The sequence below is a fragment of the Octodon degus genome, unplaced genomic scaffold (genome assembly GCF_000260255.1).
Source record: "Octodon degus isolate 3935 unplaced genomic scaffold, OctDeg1.0 scaffold00008, whole genome shotgun sequence".
Taxonomy (NCBI): Eukaryota; Metazoa; Chordata; class Mammalia; order Rodentia; family Octodontidae; genus Octodon; species Octodon degus.
In genome coordinates, this window is record NW_004524584.1 from 1,350,053 (window position 1) to 1,369,060 (window position 19,008).

Genomic DNA, 19,008 nt, shown 5'->3' on the forward strand with positions numbered 1-19,008 from the left:
ATAGAGAGAGAGAGAGAGAGAGAGAGAGAGAGAGAGAGTTGATATCTATCCAACAGAATATGGGTTATTATGCAGCTATGAAAAGAAATGAAACACTGATTCAGGTGACAACAAGGATGAGCTTGTAAACAGGCTAAGTAAAAGAAGTTGCATACAAAAGGCCACATGTCATATTATTTGTCTGAAATGCATAGAATAAGCAAATTCATGGAGACAGAAAATGTTTTGCTAGAGTTAGGCAGCAGAGGGAATGCGTAGGGACTGCTAATAGGTGCAAGGTTGCTTTGTAAGGTAATGAATACAATGATGGTGACAAAACTTTGTGTACTCTGAGAGGGTGTACTTTATGATCTATGAATTGTATCTCAATAAAAAAAAAAATATCTGCGTATGATGGCCCATACCTGTAATCCAAGCACTCTGGAGGCTGAGGCAGGAGGATTTCAAGTTCAAACCCAGCCTAGTTAATTAAGTGACTTAGACCCTATCTAAAAAAATAAAGTGTAGTCAATGGCAGTTAAGAGTATGCAGCAGTGCCAGACAGAGAGGGAAGCACCCAGAGCAGAGGGGAGAAACTGTCCCCTCGGGAGGCACAGGAACTTCCCAAGGAGGCGGCTGGCCGCAGGAAGCCAGAGGAACATGTATGTGAGGATAGTTACAGGCGCAGGGGGTCCATATGTTAACAGTGTCCTTCAACACTCTTAAATTAAAGAGTCATGAGCTTTCTTTTTAGAGACCTTACTGGGAAGTGATTCAATTTTACATAGAAAAACTACAAGAATCTAACAAGCAGCACCTGTATTCTCTTCACCACGAGGCACCTATTGCTGTCATTTTGTTCTCGTTGCTCATCATTTACGTGTTCTCTCACGTAATTCAGCATATACTTTCAAGGAATGAGGATACTGTATTCTCTTAGATATCCTAGAGTGTAGTTATGCAAATTGAACGCTGACATAGTCACGGCATCTAGCTCACCATGGGGGATGTGATGGGGTGCTAACTTGGGACACTGTGCGAGGGGGAATCGAGGTGGGCAGCTTCCTTCTCAAGCTCTGTGCCTGCCCTTCCCTGGACCACTCTTTCTCTTGATCCAGCCCCTCAGAAACAATGGCTTTCCTCACCTGCACCCACTTCCTCAACCTCTGGATCTCTTAAAGCAATTGATTTCTGTTTTTAAAAACTCTTTTAGCACAGGATAAAAGGCACCAACTAAAAGCAAATTAAATTATACAATTTTAGTTCACTTAACCATTCTCTTCTTTCTGCTTTTCACTGTCTGTTTTATGCAGGAATAAGTGTATAATATTTTAAGTATTGCCATGATTCATTGATAACCAATTTACTTTAGGGTCACAATCAGTTTTCATCTTGCTGGCCAATGTATGTTATTAAAATAAAATATTAGGACAGGCCCCACACTCTAACATTTTTCTCCTTCCTTCTTTTGGCAAAATTTGCTAAGTGCCTGCTACATGCCAGGCCTGTGTCAGGAGCTAAAGATAAAATGATGAATCAGAGCCCCTTTCCTGCCCTCAGGGATTTGGAGCCTTACAGGAAGCCAGATGAATAGACGGACAAGGACCATACCGTGTCCATCTTGATGGGCCGTGTGCACTCGCTCAGGACCTCCTCCAGTGCAAGGAGACAAGTGAATTTACCTCAAGATTCTGCTTCAGCAAAATTGTCCAGCCAAAGATTCATTCAGTAACGCTGATCACTGTGCTGAGCGCGGTGCTGCAGAAAAGAGTAGCGATACGGTCCCTCCTTCCCGGGAGCTCACTGTCTACAGAGGGACGGGAGCAGAAGTTCAGCCAGTGTGTCGCAGGGCTCTATGGGGTGCAAGGTGAGCCGTGAGCGGGGAGAACAGGAGACGCAACCCTGGCCTGACTGAAGACAACGGTCCTCTCTTCTACAGGGAGGAACCTCAGAGGCCCAGGCCGGACAGGGAGACCGCAAATGAGCTTTCTAGGCATTTATCCCTCCCAAAAGAGCGAGAAGAGCACCCTGTGACTTGATCTGCTCTAGGACCTTCAAAGATGTGAGGCTTAGGATGACCTTGAAGGAGGAAGAGACCTTTCTTCCTTTAGAAAATACATGGGATTTTATTTTAGAATTAATTTGTGGAAACTTAATATGTGCAGATGATTAAAGACATTTTAAACTGTAAAAAAGTGAGAAATCCCTCACACTCTGGGCCCTGGCTCAGTCCCTCATGCAGGTGGATCGCTGCAGCTGGTTTCTCTCACCTCCCTGGAGAGAACGTGTACCAGCTTAGGGAGCCTGTGTACTTCCCACCCAGTCCCCTTGTTTTATGTGCATGGCTCTGCACTTTACTGTTTTTTAAAACTCAAGCAAGATACTGTGGCCGTATTCTCTCAATAACCTCAGGACAGGGAGGAACCACCCCATATTTAACCAGCCACCCACGGACAGAATTTACGAAGCTTCTGTTCTTTGCTGTAACAAACAAGGCCGTCATGCACTAGGGAGTAAAATGAGGAGGAATAAAATTATACAGAAAGTGTATAACACGGTCAAGGTCAAATATTATTTTTTAAAATTGGTGGCTTTAACAACCTATGGAAAACAGACTTGTACTAAAAAGCAGGCCCAAGTGCACAAGGGGACTGTGGTAGGGGAAATCAAGGCGGGCAGCCTCCTTCTCGGACTCTGCGCCCTGGGCCACTCCCGCTCTTGATCCGGCCCCTCAGAAGCGATGGCTTTCCTCACCTGTATCCACTTCCTCAGCCTCAGGATCTTTTAAAGCAATTGAGTCTGCTTTTAAAAAAAACCTCTTCTGGGCTAGCCAGATAGCTCAGCGGACTAAAGTGCCTGCTTAGGCAGAGAGCAGAGGCCGGGATTCGATCCCCACCATGCCGTGCCAGCTCTGCCCCGGGGCACACTGGGACAGCAATTGAGACTGGGCGTGGTGGCGCGCGCCTGTAATCGCAGCACTTGGGAGGCTGAAAACAGGAGGATAACTACGAGTCCGATCTATGTAGTGGGACTCTGTAGACCCTGTCCTAAATAAATAAACCTCTCCTGACCCAGGATGAAAGACATCAACTAAAACCAAATCAACTATGGAACTTTAGTTCACTTAACCATTCTCTGACCTGTGGGGAAAACCTCTGGGTTGGTTTATCACCAACCGGGTTTGCAAGATATAGAGAAAAATAAACTCCTTAGCATAATATTGTTTATAGCGGCATAAGGTAGTCTGTGCATACTTAGAGGAAGAAAGCAGCTTGCACCCAGGCTATCCTGAGGAAGGACAGAACACACATCTAGTTCCTGGATGGACATGACATAATTATCTCCCCAGTAGAGACATGAGCAAACCCAATCTGGGCCCAGAGCAGGGTGGCCCTGGAAGGGGTCATGCAGATGATCTCAGTGCAGATATGAGAAGGGAACTCTGGGAATGGAAGAAGAAGGGGGAGTTTGGAATTTGAAGTATTTGTAAATCTGTGCCCAAGAGTATGCGTGTTCTTGGTTTTCCGGCATGCTTGGGCCTTCTCCAAGCTGCTGGTCCACCCAGCCTGGCTGGCCAGCATGACTTCTGCTGACGTTCCTGTGCTGCTAATGAGCTGGCATGACAGTCTGGAGGAAGCCAAGGCCTGGGGACAGGAGGTGCACTCTCCTGGTTCTATACATGAAGGCTGGTGCAGGAGCCATCAGGCTGGCTCTCGGTTTCATTAGAAGCTTCCCTGCGTCTATTCCTATCCTCCAGGGACAATCCTCACACTGTGACACCTGCTGGAAAAATTTCTGGGAGTAGAATTCTATGTCAAAGAATATGTGCACTTTTATAAGTTGAGAGGCAATACAAATGTTCTCTCTAAAAGCAAGTGTGCATTCGCAGCCACCTTGTGTGTGCTTCTCCATCCCCACTCCAGCTCAGTGAATCACCAAAGTCTTTGGCCTTCGACCGCATGGTGAACTAGATCTGCAAAGTATTCTCACTAGCATTTATCTTATTATGAGTGAGGGCGAGTATCTTTTCTTGGGTTTGAAAGTCATCTGCTGGGGGATTCTCTACTTGTAATCTGCTGGTTCATGACCTTTGTTGACATCAGCTATTAGATTAATAATCTTTTTCTTCATAATTGATAAGAGTCCTTCATATATAAGGAAATCAGGTCTTTGCTGATATACTACAATTCCTTTACTGTTTCTATTTATTCTGTTACCTTTTAGATATTTCCCCCTCCAGAAAGTTTACACTGTTAATAGTCCAATTCATCACCTCTTCCCCACTGATCTGAAATGCTAGCTTTACCATATGTTAAAATGCTTTCTTTACCATGTGTTAAGAATAGAACTCCTTAAAAGACAACAGAGGGGCCGGGGAGAGGGCTCAGTGGAATAAGTGCTTCCCTGGCAAGCAAAAACTCTGAGTTAGTAAAATAAATTCTACAAAAAAAAAAAAAAAAAAAAAAAAAACAAAGGAGCAAGTCTGTATAAACTGTGACTAGTACAGAGGATGCTTGTGGAAAAATGGGCTTAGAAAGCTCTTGGCCCAGTGAAAAGGAGATTGAAAGACTCCTGAGTCACAGAGGCCAGGGCTCTCTTCCCTGTGGGAAACAGAAGCCAGGCAGTGGCCTCAGCAATTACAGCTACAGGTTGAGGCTTGGGCAGTCTCCCCAGCCAGGAGTGTCATTTGTCTGGGAACCTGTCATTGCAGACGTTGATCACCTGGGAAGGTGATGTCCTTGTGTGTGTGCAGAAGGGAGAAAAGGAGAATCGCGGCTGGAAGCAGTGGATTGAGGGCGGCAAACTGCATTTGGTAAGTCTCGGTCTTCACGGCTCCTTCCACTGTGCTTCCTTCTGTGCTCCTTCCACCTGTACTCCTGTAGTCACCTGGCCAGGCACTGTGACAAGAATAATGGCCCTGAGCTCCTCCTCTCCTGAGCCTCAGCCAAATGCATGTGGTCATATAGTCAGAAAGCCGTTCCTATCTGGCTCAGGGGACTCCAGGAAGAAATCTATATGGCTGTTTCCATGAACGACTGCAATTAAAAAGAAAGTTTAAAATGCTGAGCTAGGAAGCCACGATCCAAGGAGAAATGCAGGGAACCTGTTAAAGATCAGCTGGGGAGAAATGTGAGTCATCGAATTAAGAGGTCCTGGAGGAGGGTAGGCCCAGGTTTGCCCTCAATTATAAGCCTGGTAGGGAGGGCAGGGTGGGCTGCAGGGGGTGGGCAGCTGAGCCTGGGGGCATTGACCTGTCATCATGAGGTATATCTACCTGGTCCCAAAATATTTTAGGTTAATTCGGTATTAGAACAGGATAGTAGGAGCCAGGGCTAATATCCTCAAATAACTGTATCTGTGTCTAGACAGCTTAATTTTTCATTCTTCGATCTTCAAGGCAATTTATGGGCCCAGCATTCAAATAGTGAATATTTTTTCACTCCTTCCTGAATTCAGCCATTCATTTATTAAATAAATGGTTCATTCAGTGGATAGGTCCTCCTTCCTTCCGTCCTCCTTTCAGCTATGGAGTCAGGTAGGTAGCAGGCTCTAATGTTGGGATCGGGGTCACTTTGGTGCCCTGCAACAACCACCTTGGGTCACCTGCTATCTCTATTTCAGGGGCAATGTCAGCTCATGATATATGGGAGTCCTTCACTGTATTTTGTCCTGACAGTTTTCCCTACCTGCTCTAGTTTGGATGATGGATTTTTTTAATTGCAGTGCCAGCCCCCATGGTGCCATGACTAAGACAATGGACTCATCGTCAACTGCTGGGAGTGTGGCCATCTTCCCCATGCTTGCTTTCTCTCCTTCAGGCATGAGTCAGGTGCAAATAAGGCCTGGGGTGCTCTCTGTCTGAAGGAAAGCCAGAACTTGCCAGCTGCACAGGTGACCTGGGGAGCCCGCCTACAGCTCACCCCTCGTCATTGCCTTGCTGACAGCTACTGTTGTAATCACCAGAGCCCAGAAAACCCACAGGTGGATGACAGCTTGCCAACCAACATCTTCAGAGGCCCTTAGCTTCCTAAGACTCCTCCATACTGGATCTTTCTCTTCCCCATGACTTGGCTGCCTTTCATAAATTAGGCAGCCATTGCGAAAATCACGGAAGAAGGAAAATCCCGCCCAAGAGGGTCATTTCTTTGCATTTTTCACTTTTATAGTTGCTCGAGCTCAATTCAAGTGTCAAAATCAAATTACTGCTTCCTGCAGGGCACACCAGCTGCTTGGGTCTATGAGATCCACTTTACCCAGAATGACTAAGTGCGCTCTTTATTCCAACCCCAGCCCCAGCCCCAGACACCAAGAGAGCTGGGCGCTGGGCAGAAGGCAGGGCAGGCTTCCTAGCCTCACTCACTTTCTGACATTGCAGGAGCTGACCTGTGGTGACCAGGTATGCCATCAAGTGTTCAAAAAGAAGTGATACCAGCGCAGGAAGCCTACAGAGCACGCGGAGTTCTCTACCAGTCTCCACAATCGCCGCGGGACCCTCCCACTCCTGGCAGCCCCATTAAGGGTCCTGGATGGGTTTTAAACTGAATGTGTGTGTAACAGTGACAGGTATAGTCTTCCCTCCTTGAAACCTGGCATTAAAAAGAAAAACAAAATCACTCCCATGTGTTGAAATCTTTATATCTACCCTCCTTTATTTATAGAGCTGTCGTAATTACACACAGGTAGGAGAAGTTGCTGCCTACATGATGACAATTGTTGTGGTTTTGCACAGGTGTGTTGTTGGATTATTTGTTTTATGTTGTCTCTTTTTCATTATTTTATTGTGGAGTGCTAGTGGATTGTCATACCTAGAAACATTCTCTGGCCACTAAGTCTCGAACATCCTGCCTTTGGCAGTCACGCCTCTGAATAGCACATAAGTCTCCAACACTGTAGTTAAAGATATGTGTGCCCTGTGGGCTGCACCTTGCCCTGAGCAGACCATGCACAGATGTCTGCAGAAGTCCAGGTGTGTTAGGCCCTATGTTCCTCAGTCTCGTGCTATATAGCATGTCACTGAGCACATGTCCACTCAGCAGCCTCAGTGTGCCTTTTCAACCGCTGCCATGTACAAGATGCTGTACCAGGGGCCTGAGTTCAAATTTTGGAGCTTCACTCTATAGCTGGACCTGTGGCATCTTTAGGTCCAAGCCATTTCCTGCATTGATCTGCAAAAAGCCTGGGACCCCACCATTAGACAGCAGTTCCTTTGAAAAGCTGCCTAAGAGAGGCAGTACACGATGGGGCTGGGGAGATAGGCCAGCAGCATAAGAGCCTGCCTGGCAAGCACAAGGTCACAGGTTTGATCCCTGGCACCACAAAACAAAAAAAAAACAAAAAACAAAGAAAGACAACACATGGTGCTAGCACACACTTCGGTATAATTTGAATGACCAGACCTTACCTGACCCTCAGGGATGCATAGAAAGGTGAAAATCCTGCCATGTGGCTCAAGGCCAGCCTTAACACAAGTTTTCTGACCGGGCAACAATCATGCCATGCCCCCGTGACAAGGAAGCAGAAAGTGCCTGTCTGCACCGCACACTGACTGGGAGCCCTTTCAGTCAAATGAATGAGAGGCACTTAGGAGAGGGGTAACCTTCCCAAGGAGGTGCAGGCCCTGTCTCCTAGGCACACAAGGGACAGAATGAAAGGCCTGAAGTGAGCCCATGCTGCCTATATCAGTTACTTAATTCACTGCTGAGACAAAATACCTGACACCCACAACTTAAGGAAGGAGAGGTTGATGTTGCCTTCTAGTTTGTAGTGGTTTCAGTCCCTGGCTGGCTGATTCCAAAGCAGGGCATTATGGCCATGGGGTACAGCAGAGGAGCAACAGCTTATGAGGGCATGCAGGAAGCAGAGAGCCACCAATGGCTGTAGAGGGAGACAGACTCTTCCAGACCACACCCCAGCCATGCCCCAGGCCACGCCCAGACCCAAAGACTCGTCTCTTTCAGCCACCCACCTCCTCCAACCAGGCTTCACCTCCCAAATGACATTTAAGTATAAACTCACCTGTGGACGAATCCACTAATAAGTATCACACACCCATGATCCACTCACCTCCCAGAAGCCACAGCAAGAGCAAGTGAGGCCTTTGGGCACCCTTGCATATCGTGTTCCCCACTAGCCTTGCCCCTGTACTTTGTAGCCTCAAACCCTCTCCTTTGTCCCCCAAGAAAACACTAGTATGTGAGATAGTGTCTGAGGCATTGGGGACTGTGAGTTTTAAAGTGTTCTGCACAGGCAAAGGAATTCGTATTTATTAAGGATTTTTTATCCTAGATTCTGCAAAGTACAGTCTAGGGGATGTTAAATCCCTCAAGGTTCTATGAAAAGGCTCATGATCAAACAAATCAGACCATGGGGAACTATACCCTCTGCCAAAAATTCAGGGTAAGAGCTAGTATTTTCAGACTCTGAGAAGTCCTGCAGTAATGAAGCCTGCCCTTAACCCATGGGCCCCCCTTTCAACCAACAGAGTTCTGCTCCACAGAGTGTGTGTGTTAGGAGTACCATACTCATTCCTTCAAAATGCAAACCATTTTTTCAGTGGCAGATAGCAAACAATCTCATGTAAAAATTTCATTTTCCAAATGGGACATTCTTGGGTTACTTTTCCAAGTAAAAAGTAACTGAATGAAACAATTTGTGCATATTACAAAAGACCTGCCCTGACTCAATTTATTTTAGTGATAATTCTTTCTCAAAGAAGAGGCATGCAGACTTGAAGAACTGCAACTTGAGGTCTCAGTGCAAAGCCCAGGCAGGTAATTCGGCCAGGACATCCCACACCTCCCCGCACCCACTGTGGACAGGGCAGGGCAAATCACCAGCCTCCTAGTTTTGTTTCCTCTACCTGTTCTGAAACCAAACATAGCAATCCTGCTTCACCCAGGCCCTGCAATCCTCCTGGAACACAGTAAAGGAATGACCTCTGATATCCATAGGGGCTGTTACTGGGAACTCAGAAGCTCAGAACCCCAGCCTCAGGAGAGTGTCAGGAAAACAGGCTAGAATAAATTATAAACCAAGGAAGGGGCTTAGTCTTGACAAGTAAAGAAATCCCTGATTCACAATCAGGCAGCATCACAAAGTGGTTCAAGCAAGGACTCTGGCATCACCCCTTGGGTCAAACAAGGACCTCACTACTCTCCAGCGGGTTACGTGGCCGTGACTTCCCTCTGAGCCTCCATTTTCCCATCTCTGAAATGAATGCTGTTGGAACCTGCTTCAAAGTGAGTGGTGAACATTAAATATGACCCAAGCATAGAGTTTGACACAACAGTCAAATACACACACACACACCCCTTCCCCTTGTTAAAGTCTGTGCCCTCTAAAAGCTCTAACACTGGGATCCCTTACCATGGGCATTTCCAAACTTGAAAATCACCAGGCCAGGGAGAGGAGGGTGCTAGAGGGCAGATCATGGGGTAGTTAGGCCTGCATGTGAGGTGACAGAGAAGGCCCTGTCCCTAGCCCCATAACCAGCTTCCAATGGCTACAGGTTACCCATCAGGAACCTATCAGCCCCACTGTCTGGGCAGGAGGAGGCCCAGGCTACACTGGAGTCGGTGGAGCATGTAGGAAGCCACAGACAATTCTGAGGTCAGGAGATGAGGGTTCATCAAGGATGAGGAGAGAAAGCCAGGGAGAGAAGGGGAAGGTGGGAAGAGGTGGGAGGAGGGAGGAGGAAAGAGCAGGAAGCAAGAGAAGGAAGGAAAGAGTGAGAGCTGAAGATGGACGGAAAGGGAGCAGAAGAGGAGGAGGAAGGATAAGAGTGGAAGAGAGAAGGGAGGAGAAGAGAGGGGAGGGAGGAGAGGAGAGAAGAGAGGAGAGGAGAAGGGAGGAGAAGAGAGGGGAGGGAGGAGAGGAGAGAAGAGAGGAGAGGAGAAGGGAGGAGAAGAGAGGGAGAACAGGGAGAGGAGGAGCTCAAGGGGAGAAGAAAGAGGGCAAGGGACAATGAGGGGAGAAGAGGCAGAGAAAAAGGGGAAGGAGAATGGGAGAGAAGGAAGAGAAGAAGGAAGATAAGAGCAGAGGGAAAATGACTGAAGCGAGCGGCAGGAAGAGGGGAGACGAGAAAAGGCCACAGCTCCTCACCACCTAAGGGAGGGGTGAGGGGACAGCTCAGAGAGCTACGTCTGCCTAGTCAGACTACGTGGCCCACAGGCCAGGGCCGTGGTGACCAAGCCAGATCAGAATGCTTTTCCGAGTTTGTGGTGCTGGCTTCCCTAGAACACAGGCAGCTTCATTTCAAAACAAGCAGCCCATGAAGGCGGAACCAGTGCGCCCACATCTCCGAGGAAGCTTGGCTGGCCCTCGACTGATCTGCTGGGAAAGGAAGAAGCCCAGGCAACAGTCCCAGCCCTGTGTTAAGCACCCCCATTTGTGTGTGAGAGCTCCTTGCAGGACTGTGAGACCCAAGCCTACTTTACAGAAGAGGCTTGAACTGGGTCAGATGCTCATCCAAAATTCTGTATTTGGCAAGTAACAGAGAAAGAACTCAGATCTGTCTCCAGAACCCCAGGGCCTCCCCACAAAATGCTTTGGTGACCAAGACACCACCACCCTTCTGTGGCACTGCCTAGATGTCAGCATCTTCAGAGACTTCTAACCCTACTTTTTTCTAGTCACCTGAAACTGAGCTCTATTTGTTTTTTCTTTATATCCACATCCACTTTAAATTTCCTTTAAGAAGAACTCCAGTGCAGACAGGCAGCCAGTGGAAGTGACTCGTGTATGCCAGCTCTGGCTGGGGCTTGGGTCCTGAGTCTGTGCAGAGTCTCACAGAAGGGGTGACCAGAGCTGGGCTGAGCTGGCAGCCCGCTCTTCTCATGCAAGATCGGTGATTGATTAGAAGGGCAGAGATTGGGGATGTTTAATTTCAGCTCACTGATTATGCTTGCTATGTAGATGGAAGCCATTAGAAGCAGGAGCTTGAGAAAATGACATGGAAGTGAACTAATCTGAGATTTTTCAAGAACTTTAAAGATTTGATCATGGGGTTTTTTTGAAGTCACCCTGGCTTTAGTGGTTCCTTGTAGTTCTGGAAAGTGGAGGGTGGAGCACAAGCCTTGTGAAAGTGGGCTAAATCCTAGCTTTTCCTGAATATTACAACCAAAAAAAATGTACTTAGCGAGCATGATCTTCCCAAGAGACTACTCTGGGTTGATGTTACCTCAGAGGCTGTGGACACAGAATGTACTGGTCTGTGTCCCGGAAGAGGATAAAACAAGCTATGGCATGAATATCTAATGGGTGGAGTTTAGTACAGGGGTTGGTTGCACTGGATGGAGATGCTGAGAAGTCAAATAAAAAATGAGGCGTGTCCAGATGAGGAGCACCAGGAAGCCCCCAGCACCACTAGGAATGGTAATATGAGAGGAGGACGTGGTGTGATCAGAACCTGAAGGCAGTGGTGACCAGAGGGGGAACATTGTGGGTGACACAGCCACTGCAAAAACCACTGCCAAAATAGAAGGAAGAGTCCAAACTGGAAGATGCAATCAGGTTGGTGCAGAACAGGAAAGGAGACAGCAGGCATCTGACAGCAAACAGGCACCCAGGGCTGCACAAGTGAGAGGCCCTGCCCTTGCCAGGAGGAGGTCCAGCCAGACCATCACAAGGGTGCAGGAGGACCACTTTAGGGTCAGAAGGTAGAGGGGCTCCCAGCCCAGCTCAGGATGTGCAGGCTTCCTATCAGTACTATGGCCTGACTTGAGTGTTACAGAGCGGGTGTGGGTCTGAGGTTGTAGCTCAGCTGTAGAGCACTAGCCTTGTGTGTGGAAGGCCCTGTGTTCAACCCCCAACAGTACAACATGAAATAAAATAAAATACAGTGAATATGATTTGGAGAGGTGGTCTTGAAAGTAAAGGGAAGGGAGGGGTCCTTACCAGGAAGGGTCCTGGCCCTGCCCTCCTTACACCACATGTGGTACCAGGTACTTCATGTGTCCTGAGTTCCCTCACTTGCCAGCATGACCTTGTACAGTGGGGCCAGCCTCCTTTACCAGTGAAGAACCTGAGTTGTAGCGTATGACAACCATGACCATATTGACAGCCAGGTACAGCAGAGTCAGTGCCAAAACATACTTTCACAGAGCCTAGTCTCTTCTCTCTGGCCTTGGAATGCAAGTGGCCACCTTCTGTAGTTGTCCATCAGCTTTTGGGTCAACCTGACCTTTTCCAAATGCAGACAAACCTTAATCTAAATCTTAAAGGACAATGAAGTTAATAAAAGAAAGCACTTACTGAACTGGAACAAAAGAGGCTGTTTTATTAGCCTAATTACATTTAGCTCCTATTAAGTGTTTAAAAGCTCAATGGAATGTTTTCTTTTATTAAAGTTCATTGTTTTTGTTTTAAAAGCACTATTTTAAAATTAAAACTTTTCTAAAGCCCAAATTCTTGTCCTAACCACAAGGCCAGACAACCTTGGCAGGCAATTTCCCCTGCCAGTGCTGGATGGACTGACATTTGTGCACCACCCTGAACCTCCGCCTTGCAGAATTTTTCACACTTGTGGTTGCCTTTTTTTTTTTTTTCAGGATCTGTGACTTCCTGAGCCAAAGACTCCACAAAAGCTGGCTGGTCTTTGTGTCCTGCTTGTCTCCTACTTTCCATCCTTTGTCTGATAGCTACACACCAACCAATTGGTGTTTATTGACCATGTATCAGTGTCAGGCCTGTGATAGAGACCAGACACTTTTTCCATCAACCTCGTCATTCAAAGAGCATTTATTTATCATACACTATGAACCAGACTCAGCAGCCAGGGCTTGAGGAGATCGCAGTAAATAAAACAGGCATGTTTCTGCTCATCACAGATTTGGGTTTTCAGGAAGGTAAGAATCACATCCTCATTTTATAAATGGGAAGACTCAGGCTCAAATAGGGTGAGCAGAATATACAAAAGCATCCCAGCCCCAGAAAAGGCAAGGCCAAGATTCCAGCATCTTCCCTGCTGATATGATTTGGAGATGGTTTAAGTGTTACCCCTGACAGTTCCTGTGTTATAAGCTTGGCCCTCAGTGTAGTGATGTGGAGAGGGAGACCGTTCAGAGGAGGCGTCCATGGGTCAGTTGGGAGTATCTCTGTGAGGTGCTGGTCTTGCTCTGGCCTCCTGTTTGGAGATGTGCTCTCATCCTCCTACCTGTTCTTCTGCCATCATCATCTACTGTGAGTGACACCACCAAACAGGAGGTCTCACCATTGTTCGGACTTCATTTCTGTCCAGAATTTGAAAAAAAATAGTAAAATAAATAGAAATAAACAATTACAAATTTTTACACTGAAATTTAGAAATCTAACCATATACAATATTGCAGCAGGACAGTCCTATAAGATTTTTTCTTGCTCTTGTTTTCATTTATTACCTTTTTTTAAAACAAGCATTTACTTGAGAGACAGTATAGCAGTAATTGATAAGACATGACAAGCAGTACGTATTTAGAAGACCAGAACGACAGGGATTCCAGGCATGGCCCTAGTATTGCACATTGCTATTCAGTGCAGTTGCTTAGCTCACAGGCATCAGCATGTATAGTTAGGGTGAGAATCCTACCAATTAGCTGCTAGTTTCAACAACCTGATGGAGATTCTCAGGGCCATTGCCTTAGCCATCTTGTGTTTCCCCAGAACTATGAGCTAAATGAGCCCCTTTCTTGAGCAAGCTAGCCCTACCTCAGCTATTTCACTATGGAAATGTAAAACCTGCTAATCCACCACCCACCACTTGCTGGGCAGGCAGAGGCAGAGGAAGAGAGCAAACCTGTACATTAACTAGAGAACTGGGAGACCCTGCTGCTCTATGTGTGTCTCACAGGGAAAGAAAATAAAAGGCCTTTGTAATCCACCAGCCACAGAAAAGTAAGACCCTCGCTGTAATGTTCTTAACAAAATGCTTAGCATTTAACATTCACATAATAAATAGTGGCTAAAACCATAATTGTCTATTGTTACTTTAATTTTTACAGTGGGGCCATTTATTCTAAAGCAGTGTTTCTCACCCAGGGGTGATTTTGCCCCCTGCCTGCAGAAGACATTCAGCAGTGTGTGAACTCATTTTATTCGTTGTAATTGTCATAACTGGGGGTGTGATGATACTGGCATCTAGTGGGTAAAGGCCAGGCATGCCACTAAGCATCCAACAACACACAGGGCAGCCCTACAATGAAGAATTATTGAATTCCAGATTTTAGTAAGATAGAGAATGAGAAGTTGGTCTAATGGGGACTACTTCTATTAACTATTCTTTTACAACATTCTTTTTAGTGGGTATGGAGCAATTAATCATATGGTCAATGAGTTCCCGCAACAAACTGGGGTGGGGAAGAGAGACGACCTTATAGCCCAACTGTGGTAGTTATCTTCTTGCCCCACTTGAAGAGATTACAACTGTCTCAATGGCGGAGGAGGGTTCCTTGCGGTCAGCTCAGGTTGCTGCCCCTGTTCAGCTCATCCTGCTCCCCCTTGGACTTAGCTTTCAGGGAGGTGGAAGATCTGGACAAAACCTGCTTCTATCCAGCTATGGTTTGCACACCTATAATCCCCACACTCCTGGCAGCTGAGGCAGGAGGATCTCAAGTTCAAACTCACCTTGGGCAACTTAACAAGATCCAATTTCAAAACAAAAAAGACTGAAGCTGTAGCTCAGTGTAAAGGCCTTGAGCTCAATCCCCAATACCACTAGACTGATAGATAGATGATTGATTGATAGATAGACAAATAATCTGCTTCTTTGCATAAAGTTTCAGAGTTCCAAGAATCGAGTTTTGATTTTTAAATGACTGCCTTTTCAAAGGCCTTTCTCCCCTCTATCCCAGGCCTAAGAGCCACTGAGCTCCATAATGACCTTCAAGGAATGTTAATGCCCTTCCAGCTAGTGAGATCTCGAGAAGCCAATATCATGTGACATGATTAGAACTATCCCAAATCCCATCAGATTATGAAGCAATGACCTTGTTAGGAATGTTGCAATAATTAGGAAGAATTGCTGTTTTCCCAAGTTAGTGAGAGCTTCTGGTAGATACAAAGGGATCTGCTGAGAAGTAATTCAATTTTCTTTAAACCATGAGGTCACAGAAAATCAACAAGAGCCCAGGCCAGTCCCTGGTCCTTCAGCCCGTGCGAGCCTGGCAGTCTCCAGGTACTGTGTGTCAGCTTATGCTTCAATAAAGTTTCCACTTCTCTTCTTTTAAGTCAAGACTCTACATAGTGAATCTGATTATCTCTGACTATAGAAGTCAGGAAATGATCAAGAGTTGCAGAATGGGAGGCAGGAGGGGTGCCATAGTGGTCATCTGACCTCCTCCACCCCCCAGCCTGTTAGCAGGTAGAGGAACTGGGCCAACATCACTTAGCGAAGTCTTAGATTCAAGAAAACTGGAGCTCAAATTTGGATTTTCCCAACTTCTACTCCCAAGCTCCTTCCAATGACAGTGAGGCCTGAGGAAGATGAGCACTTCACTGAAAGTCAAGCTGCCACCTCCCATGGTCTTGTTTTCAAATATGGAGAAATTGCAGAGCATGGCATTAGGTTAGGGTACCTAAGGAACCATCTTAGATTTATGGTATAAAGCATCTTGTTTCTTATGACATTTTCCATGTTGTCTTCTGCAGTCTTCATGAGAACCAGGGAGGAAATGCAAATCTTATTAAAATCTCATTGGCAGGTGACAAAACTGAGGCCCAATGCTACCCCATGCCAACAGTACAGCAAGCTCTCTGCCACCCTTCTACTAACACACCCTCCAGAGAGCTTCCTCTTCTCCTTCAAAGTTTGTGCTCCTTTCCTGGAATTCCAAGAGATAAAGGAAATTCCAGGGTGCCCCGAAATCCCTGATGGATCCCACTAACATTGGGAAAACTCTTTTCTAAAGGGAAGAAAACTCCAGAAAGAGAAACTGAGGGAGACCTTGATACAACCTGGACTTGCCATTGTTGTTGACAGTGAGCATTCCAATAAGCAGAGGATTCATCTTCCTGCCTGCCTCTCCTTTCAGGGGCAGGAAGGTAGAATGGGAGTTCTGACTCCAGCTCTCCCATTTGGATGAGGAGACAGAGAAGAGGGCCATGCTCTCTTTTTGTGCTCCTGCTGGAGCAGAACTTAATCCCGATCAACCAACAAGTGGACATGGCTCCTTGGCTGCTTCAAAAGCCAGCTTGCCCCAGGTCCAATTTCTAGTCCTTTATTTTGTACAAAACGTCAACAAGGAAACTGCTTGGAAGAATCCCCATCTTCTGTGGGACAAACCAACATGTTTGCTCCAGCAGCCACACCTAGACCAGCCCACTCTGATCCACTCCTCAGCTTCTCTGCCCAAGAATGGTCTTCCTCTCTCCTCCCCACACCTGGAGGACATTGCCTGACATAGTCCCATCAGAAAACTCTATCATTACTGACATCAGTGCGAGGAGTCTTGACATAAAGTTCTCACTGAGGTGGGAAGGGAAAACAGGACAAAGAATAGCCTATCAGTAGGAATCAGGCTGATGGCAAAGTGGAGATGGGGGATGGAAAGGATTGTTGGTTAAGGGCTGGGTTTGAGAAGAATAAACAGCGGGGTGCCAAAGTTCTAGGACATTCCATGTAGGTTTATACCTAGTAAAAAGTTATTTACCAGCTGTACACAGAACAAAAGCATCAGTCACCCTCACTTCCCTCTTGCATGCTAGGCCTCCATAGAATGCTGAACCATAGACCAGCTCCAAGTAGACATGGAGGTAGAAGGCCTTGTTGCTGCTGCTCTTCTCCCTGTGGGATTATGAGAGCATGTACTTAAACTCTCTGAGTCCTCCTGTAAAGAACAAAGGCTAATGCTTGACCCTCCTGCAAGGGGCTGTGGGTTTTCACAAAACTAGAGGATGTCACAGCTCCAAACCCCTGGGAGCGCTCATCGCATGCCAGGGCCAGGGTGCATCCATTAAGACAGCACTGAAAGTTTGCCTACCTGCCCAACTTTATACTTCTTCCTGTTCCAGGGTCCATCATCTCTGGAGAGGAAACCCTCTTAAAGGTCTGAGGTATCCTAAGTAAGCCTAGGCAGGCAAAAGAAAAGACTGATCTTCCAGGTGACAGGTCACCTGTGCTCCAGCCCTATCCTGGCAAGGAGGCAGGGGCTTGCTGCTTTCTGGCACTGAGATACACCCTGGTCATGCAGGAAGCTCCCATTATGTCCTATAGTCCATGGCTTTAGATAACATAGGCGATATGCTTTTGATTAGAGCCATACTTGGGGGAAAAGCCCATGGGAAGCTATGTGGAAGGTAAGTTAAAAGGTGGGCTCAGTCAATGCTGGTGCATCTCAGCACCCAGGCTTCAGGCTGTGTACAGGGCTAATGAGCTGGTGGATTCCTTCTGGGAGTTGTAGTTTGGATAGTCACCTTTTTGAAAGGAATAGAACATTTAGCATATTATAGATGTCTTACCATTTGGAGTATCTACCATGTGTCAGGCTCCCGATGGGCTCTATCCGGGTGCCAATGCTAAGCTCCTCTCGTGCATTTGCTCATTTAATCTTCACAATAATTCAGTGGTGCTGGTTCCATTTTTATCTCCAAGTTACAGACAAGGGTCCACAAAGATAAGGACATGGAAGTCATTCATCCACATCACCCACCCCCTGCACCATGCAAGCCTGCAAGAAAACCTGGTCTGAAAGCCCTCTAGCCCTAAGGAAGAACTGGTTCAGGTCCTAAACACGATCACCATGATGCCCCATCTCCCAGTGCAAGAGCATGGTCCTGGGGATTCCTCAAGACTACGGTGTCAGCCACTCAAGCCTGCATTAAGTGTTCACTGGGAACAGAGCCCTTAGAGCCCTGGGATCTAAGCTTCCACAAAAGGCAGAACTTTTGTGGAAGCTTAGATCCCAGGGCTCTAAGGGCTCTGCCAAAAGCAGGCCCCAGGGACCATCAAAATCTTGGGGTTTTTTTGGCCCCTTCTTCCTGAACTCTGAAGTGTGAGAGTAATGTGTGTTGGAACAGTGTCCCGAACCAGCGGGTCAGTCAATGAAGGTCACCTGGGGGAGGAGCGGGGAATTGAAGAGAGGACAAAGGACAGGAGACATGAGAAATGGAGGCAAGACAAAGATTCTGATCAAGCCTCATTTATTTAGGGGAGGTTCCTGGTATATATAGGGGGTGATGGAATGAGGAAGTCTTAGCTCTTGGGGTCAGCAGGTATCTAGGCAACAGGGAGGGTGCAACCCCTAGGGCATAGCACATGATTCACAGGGAATGGGCAAGGTGAGAAGGGCCATAAACTTAACTCAGCAGGAGAATAGAATGGATACCCGTTAATGGCCTCCAACAGATCCCCCTTTACTTTTATATATGTATATAAAATATGACTTTTGTAGATGGCTGATTCCCTTGAGGGGTCAGTGCCTGTTTTAGGTTGAGGCGTCCTCTACACAGACCCAACTCAAACCTTACCTGTCATAGGAGACTAGGTCTCGAGACAGAAGGTCCCGTTCCTGTCTTAGGTGGTGAGTGGTGTCTCGTGTATGCCCCTCATTACCCATCTCTGGCTAGCCTGACCATCTCACCAAGAGTGGGAGAACTAAGAGGTCTCCGGACCTTCATCATCATAAGCTGGTGGTATTCCAGCGCATTTTTTCTTTTAGCCATCTCAAGCCTGTGATAATGAACCTGTATAGGTTGTATTTTAATGGCATCCAATTGTTTTTTAACTAAAGTCATCAGCCTATTGAAAAGATAGAGTCCTATTGATAGAAATATTAATAATAGATCATCAAAAAAGGAAAAAAAAGGAACAGCTGTTCACTGAAAGACACACAAACACATAGACACAAACACATTGACACATAAACCCCTTAAAAAAAAAAACTGAGTGCACTCAAATATTTGGCCAAATTAAATCATAGTAACTATATTACAAACTTTAGAAATTTTATAAGTAGACTAGTCAGATTTTGTTATTTGTCAATTATTAGAGATCTCTTTATTAGAAAAACTTGGAAGGAAATCTTTTATCTATAATATGCATATTTTGTATTTTTATGC

The 19,008-nt window shown here is 46.4% G+C and overlaps 1 protein-coding gene across 2 annotated transcripts in view; it reads left to right on the top strand.

Annotated features, from left to right (window-relative positions):
* Window positions 1-6,560, top strand: part of Rbp2 (retinol binding protein 2) — a 49,952-nt gene extending 43,392 nt beyond the window's left edge. For both annotated transcript variants that reach the window (XM_023704913.1, XM_004624975.2), the window contains exons 4-5: window positions 4,691-4,792; window positions 6,356-6,560. In XM_023704913.1, coding sequence (XP_023560681.1) covers window positions 4,691-4,792; window positions 6,356-6,406 — 153 coding nt within the window. In that variant the 3' untranslated portion in view covers window positions 6,407-6,560. The remainder of the gene's footprint in view (window positions 1-4,690; window positions 4,793-6,355) is intronic.
* The last annotated feature ends 12,448 nt before the right edge of the window (window positions 6,561-19,008 follow it).